Raw genomic sequence first — 6793 nt, 5'->3', positions numbered from 1 at the left:
TCAGAAAACTGCTGGCATTTTCCTGGCCGTCGGCCACCTCCCAGCTTAGAGCACATGTTACATCGCACCCCACCCCAAAGGCTTCACATCTGGAGCCAAGTAGCTGAGACGTGGGGGGGTTACGTGCTTAATCGAATTTGCATACAAGCTGACCAGCAGCACAGAGGACTCTGGCACCGCATGCCTGCAGGCATTCATCTGCCCGGGTTTTTGTGTAGGGCAGCTCCCCATCGCTCCACACCATCCCACCCCCAAAGTCAGCTCTCCAGCACCCACTCAGGCCTGGAGAAGGTGCTCTGCTCTCCTGCCACCATGGTGGTCAGTGCTGCGCTGCTCGGGGCCTGCCTGCCTCTGCTGTCTAAGCTGAGATGTCCCCCAGCTGCCCAGGGTTCTGAGATGGCTCTGGTTTCTTCTGCAGGAAGCCCCACGTCCCTGCCCACTGACATTGTTCCCACCCACGTCTGTCGGATCAGACAGCTAAAATCACAAAGTCAGGTCTAATGTTCTTGTTCCTCCAGCTCCATTTTGTGCTTTCAGGTGAAATTTTCTGTAATTTTGTAAAAGTACAGCCCCTCTATTAGATGCGTCTGGAGGTGTAGTTAGTTACCTGTGTTTCTTAATTAAGACACACTCCCCTCCATCTTGCGGGTCCAAGTTGTAGATATAGAGATGTCCATCTGACATAGTCACCAGCAGTCGAGGCAGCTTCTGAATCCTAGTGAGAAAAGCACCACGAGTCCAAACACATCTGCACTCACACAGATACCGCACGCACGCACGCACGCCGCAGGCTCTGCAGGCACCGGCACAAGATAAGGGGCCTCCATGATGGTGTTCGGCAGAGATAGTTGTGTCTGCTCTCCGGCTGGTGCAGCAAAGGGGACACAGATATCAATACATACGTGGAGAGGGCACAGATGTTCCTCTGTCCAGAGACGTTGAGGCGGACAGTGGCAAAAGCTCGATCCTGGTTCATCATGCCCGATACCTGAGCAGGGAGGTAGTTGGTAGCAGCCTGGAACATCTTTCCCATGTAACCACTCCAGGTTGGAGGCTCTTCTGGCCGGCTGCGGGGGTCACAAAGAAGCATCAGTGGAGCTACCATGATCAGCATGACAAAACTGATCAGGAAGAGACAAAATGATCCCAATCTCAGATACGCGAAGGCATTCTTTGGAGCAAACCCACACGCTGAGTGCCAGCCTGGCTGGTCACACAGAGGGAGGCAGGGGACCGTGACAGCTACTGAGCCCAGAGCAGGCCTGGAGAGGCTGGCAGCTGGGATGCAGTGTGTGACTTTTCCAGGAAGTCCCTCAGGACACAAAGCCAAAGAGATGGTTTGCAGTTGGCATTGCTCGTGGAGAGTATGTGTTACGGAAATGGAAGCCAGTTGTGCAACCTTGACAGCAGAGACACCCCTGGGGCAGGCAGCTTGACCCAGGCTGACCCACGTGCTAACCTGTCAGTGAGATGCTCCAGTTTAAAGACGTGCACGGTCTCCGTGTTGCTGGAAGCACAGAGGAACTGGGAATCCATGCTGAACACCAGGGAGCTGATGTTCACATACCTAGGGCCAAGGCAAGCAGCACTGGTCACTTCATGGCATACTGGTCAAGGGGAACTGCTCCATTCTGCTCACAAAGAGGATGGGGAGGAAGGACACCCATACAGAGTATGGAGCACCCTGCCCGTCTGCTGCCGAGCCCGTGGGATGACTGACCAGCGTTTCCCTAATCCCTTCCCTTGGCAGAGCTGGGGGTGGCCTCGAGCTGGTGACAACCAGCCAGAGAGGTGGAAATGTCCTTGCTCAGAGAGCTGCCTGTGGAGTGAACATGTGTGCTGGCCTCACTACTGCTGCTAAAGCTTCTGGTACTGCAAAGGCCAGGGAGGATATCCAAGGTGCAAGACAGTGGGATATGTACAGCGTCTCCTGAGCACAGTCAGTCTCAGGAGGGCGTCTCAGTCACAGCAGTTTTTGTACTTGCAGAAGTGGGTGTAAAATCACAGGCAGGTCAGGGGTGGGGAAGAGGGAAACATCAGGAATGGATCTACTGAAAAGATTTGAGGGAGCCTGCAGAAGGGCAGCAAGAGCCTGTTCCCACCATCGAGACCTGGTGACTTAGTAGCTTCAAAGCACCTCCCTTGAGAGGGCAAGCTTTGGGCTGGTAACTTTGGGGACCTCATTATTTCAAGTAAGAAACGAGAAAGGACAGAGCAAAGGGACTGAATCTACCTCTGTTCTCTGCAATCGCCCTGTTGTGCCACACACTGAATTGAATCCCTACACTTGCCGGAGGCGGCTGGGCGCAGCGTGGCTGTCTGGCACAGTGACATTTCTATCTGATACGCTCGCTCTTGTTTTCCTTCTGCGAAAGATGCCAAAGCCACCAGGATCTGACGCTGCCCTGTCCCTCTGTTTACATTTCTGCTCCGGGAGCCCTCTGTGTACTTGTCACTGACGGAAGAATGAACTGACCTTTTCATCCCTCGACGGAATTCATAGAGCTTTTGCCCCCCAGGAATGGAAAATACACGAATGACTGTGCCCTGCAAAAAATGCAAAGGGAAAGATCACGCAGGAGCAGGGCAAAGAGCGCGAGCCCGTTCTCTGACACACCCAGGAAAGTCAGGATGTGCAAAGGCCCCTCCTGTTTGCCAGCCAGGGTCAATCTGAACCTGATACACTGGCCAAAGTCCTTTCAGTGCCCTTCCTCTGCTGGCTGTGTCTAAGAACGGGCAGCTCAGAGGTCCGGCTCCCCATGCTCCAGGCAGCTGATGCTCCAGAGCTGGCTGGGAGCCCCCTGCCAGCCGTGGGCAGAGAGCACAGGCAGCAGGGAGGGTGCTCGCAGTGGAGCTCACTCACTTTTTCAGAAGCGCTTGCCAGCTTCGAGCCGGTGGAGTTGAAGGCAAGAGCAGCCAGAGGTCCATCGTGGGCAGGAATCGTGCAGGCTGCTTTCTGTAGGGCAGAAGCTAAAGTGAGTGCAAAGAGACACGCTGCTGCTCGGACTGCGTAAGGGCAGGGCGTTCCCTGCCTCGCACCCCATCCAGGCCTGCCGATACGGATCGTATGGTGTCCCTTCAACATCCTCAGCATTTCTTATCTCTGCCCTGCCTTGAGCTCACTCCCCACCTACTACAGCCACTGTGATTACAGAAAGCTCCCTTCAGGGGCAGAGGTCCTCAGCTCCCACCTCTCCAGGCTGTGGGATTGCAACAGCACCCTCTTCGAAGACTGTAGCACTTCTTTGCACAGAGATGGAGCTGGTCTCCCCGCAATCCGCTTGCCTGTGCAGCAAATCCTGCTGCAGCGACACCACCCTGATGCCTGCAGAGAGCCCAGGCCCTCGCTGGTACCTCTCACAGCAGCAGCGTGTTTTCCCCTTGTGCTCTGCTCCTCCCCTGCTGCAGATCCTCAGCTCCTGCTGCACGTACAGAGCGACAGTCTTATGTAATCCCAAGCCCTGGCATAAACAGCAGATATTCATGACCCTGCTTCCAGCCAGGGACAGATTTCCTGAGGGGGGCTTTGGAGACCTCGCCCTGTCCATGACTTTGGGGCCAGCAGCTCTTCCAGCCCATGGCACAGCACAGCAGCTGCTCCAGGTCCTGCACGGTGCCTGCAGCAGCTCCAGCCCTCCCTGAGCCACCCTGGTCACACTGCTCCCAGAGGATACCCTCCTGAAGGACCGACAGGAACCCCTGTGTCAGGCTGGCAGCAGCCCTTGAGCTGCGGGGTAATGGGTCATGTTTCCCTGCATATCCCGTACCAGGAGGTGGATGTCCTGATCTCAAAGAGGCTGTTGGTTTTGCATGGCATAAAGCAAGGAGGATGGGGAATGTGCCTCCCTAGGCGATTCCCTCACAGTCTAGCTCAGTGGAGTGTATTTATTCATCCCTCCCAAAGGCCTTGTTGGCTTTGCTGTGGTTCTGTTTGTTTTCAGTCCCTGCCGGTATCCAAACAGGCGAGCTTTGCACTTACCAAAGTATTTCCGTCGTAAAGCGCGATCTCTCCACTGGTCGCGCTGCCGGGATAAGCCAAGTAGGAGTTGGCGTGGTTGATTGAGAGAGCGCACAGACCTGGCAAGGCGAGAAGGACGCAGCTGAGGTTGTTTGTTGGTGGAGGACAGAAAGCAGAACCGCAGCCATGGACACAGCAGGGGGTTCAGGCTCTGTCTCATTCTGGGGCAGTGTCCAGCTCTGGGCGCAGGCCGGCCGTGCGCTGGCAATGCTTCGGCCATGGGGACACCTGCTGGTATGGGACAGCATGGCTGCCTTCTGCCAGCCACCTCCTCCCCAAAACCGCCCCAGGAGCCCAGGTCCTGCTGCTGGTCCCACTCCTGGCTTCTCCCCCTTAATAATCTCCTTTAAGAAGGCAAGAATAGGTGCATGGAACACAGCAAGGAACACCTTGGTCTCAGGGATAACAGGACTCGTGTCCGGGCACATCTGAGCACCCCCCGATGTGTGCAGGGACGCATCCTGGTACAAAGGCTGGCACATGAAGGCTGGCAGGGCAAGGCAGCGGCTGTGGGGCTGGGCAGCGCCATCTCCTTCTCTGAAGGGAAAAGGGAAGCAGGAACGACAAAGCAAATGCCACTGTTGTGCAGGGAGGTCCCAGCTGAAAAGGAACTTGAACCTAGCTAAATTTTAACCACAAAGGGAATTGTTTTCCATAAGAGTCATCTGGTTTTATGCTAACATGAGCATAAAGGTTCCCAAACGCTCCTTTCAAAGTGAGCAGGAATTACAGGATGAGACAGGGATGGATGGATGTGCGTGTGGGTACGTCCATCCGCCTGGCCTCCAGGTGACCTCGGAAAAAAGCATCTCTTCCTGCCTCTCATTTCTGCTGCTGGCTGCAGACCCGTCCCAGTGAATCCTGTCACATACCTCGTGTTCCCCGCGTAAAAATGCCTCGCCCCCTGCCTCTCATTTCTGCTGCTGGCTGCAGTCCCGTCCCAGTGAATCCTGTCACATACAGAAACGGGTCTCACTTGCTTCCTGCACCACGTCTGCGTGCTCGCAGTCCTCTCAAACTCAACTCAAGGCTTCAGCACGACCTGAGCTTCCTGGCCCCTGCCAGGGCTCCCACCTAGTCCCACGTGTGGAGGAAGCCGCGGGGTTAAAGGCTGCTGGGGATGCTGCCATAACCCCCGAACAGGACAGCCGCGTGCGTGCACGTATACGCACTGATGACAGCACACATGCCGTGCAACCCGTCGTGTCAGGACACGGCCCTGGCCTGAGCCCAGCCGCGGGGAAGGATCGGCTGAAGCTCTTGTTTTAGGTCATTGTTTATAACTAAACAAAGAGACCGCGGCGGAGCCAGGAGCTGCAGGATCGGCCAGGGGCCCCCGGGATCCACTGCCTATCAATCAGAGGCTTGTACATCATGCCAGGGACAGCACGCACCGGCAAGGAGAGGCACCCAGAGAGGGAGGGATGGGAGGAAGGCAAAGGTAGCCCAGAGTCTTTGCTCGTGATGAGCGTCCTGCCTTTTCAGGATGGTCCTGCCCCAGCCCAGGCAGCACGGGGGGATCAGCATAGCCCTTTCTCTGAGCGGTGGATCTAGAGAACACTGGAGCTAAACAAAGCCAGCTCTGAGCACTGGGGTGAGTCACCCGCTCCCTCTGCTCCCCGCCTGGCTGGGAGAGGCAGACAGGAAACCAGGCCAGGGGAAAACACAGATGCAAGTGTACTGGGCTGACCTCAGGGATGCACAGACAGGATCACAAGGGACGCAGGCAGCCTTTGAAGATGCTCCTCTGCACTCGGCAGACTCACAGCCCTGCCGAGGGTGGGTGCATGCAGCGGCGGCTCAGGAGGGAGAAGGCAGGCTGGTGCTGCTCAGGATGGCACCTCTGGGAATGCTACATCACAGGTGGCTTCCTCCAGCAGCATGGAAAAGAGCTACTGCGTCAGAGAAGCCTGGCCTTGACCCCAATGCACCAGGTTCGGGCGCATCTGGGGCTTGGGGAGAGCCACAAGGAGGTTTCCAAAGCTGCAGTTGCCCTCGAGGTGTGCCCTCGTGTCATACGTGTCACCACAAGCACTGTGACCTCCTTGGTGCAAATCCTGCCCCTGACACAAGCTGCTTGACAAACAGCATGCTTGAGCACACATGAAAACCAACAGGCTCAGCCACTGTGGACATTTTCCTCTCTGTGTGGAGGAGGCTGGCCTGGCAGCCAGGTCCCGGCCAGGCACAGCCAGAGATCTCCCTGCAGCTGTCCGGGGCCTGTGCAGCAAAGCCTGGTCCTTGCTACGCCGGTGTCACCGTGCCCAGGGCACACACTTTGGGGAGTTGGCACACTTGTTGTGTGTTCCTACACCCTCTGGGCACAGATCCCCACTTCAAAAAGGGTTGTCCAGAGAGTGGTGAGGCTGGACTGCCTTGGCCTCCTGGACATGCTGTCCTCGGGGTCAGGTTGGGACCAAAGCAGATGGTCCAGGGACAAAGGCAGCACGCGTGGCTCCGTGCTTGTCACCAGCTCATTTCAATGACAGCTGCTGCAGTAAAAGGGTTTTAAAAATGAAGCCTCTATGAAGAGTCCTGTGATCCGCAGCAGCCTAGACCCGACCTGGCGAGCGCTGATTGCTCTTGCTCTCAAACCATGAGCTGATCATTCAGCCCCGCTGCAGAACAGCTTCAGGCCTGGCTATCCCTGCCCTTCCTGCCGCTGCTGGGCTTACTCGGGAAGGTTTTAAACTTTAATTATATTTGCAGTATTTAGTATGTTTAATCCACATGGAGAGGCCATCTGTTGAGACCTGAAGTAGGTCAAGGGAGCCA

General features: G+C 56.2%; 1 protein-coding gene across 1 annotated transcript in view; it reads right to left on the bottom strand.

The window, feature by feature from the left end:
- Positions 1-603: 603 nt before the first annotated feature.
- WIPI1 (WD repeat domain, phosphoinositide interacting 1) overlaps positions 604-6793 on the bottom strand; it is a gene marked incomplete at its 5' end in the record, with an annotated part of 12498 nt that continues 6308 nt past the window's right edge. The window contains 6 exons of the mRNA XM_010145121.1: positions 604-715; positions 903-1067; positions 1460-1567; positions 2477-2547; positions 2864-2956; positions 3980-4077. Of these exons, the coding sequence (XP_010143423.1) occupies positions 604-715; positions 903-1067; positions 1460-1567; positions 2477-2547; positions 2864-2956; positions 3980-4077 (647 nt within the window). The remainder of the gene's footprint in view (positions 716-902; positions 1068-1459; positions 1568-2476; positions 2548-2863; positions 2957-3979; positions 4078-6793) is intronic.

Source organism: Buceros rhinoceros, unplaced genomic scaffold (genome assembly GCF_000710305.1).
Source record: "Buceros rhinoceros silvestris isolate BGI_N320 unplaced genomic scaffold, ASM71030v1 scaffold25961, whole genome shotgun sequence".
Lineage (NCBI taxonomy): Eukaryota > Metazoa > Chordata > Aves > Bucerotiformes > Bucerotidae > Buceros > Buceros rhinoceros.
This window is presented reverse-complemented; position numbering and strand designations above follow the sequence as displayed.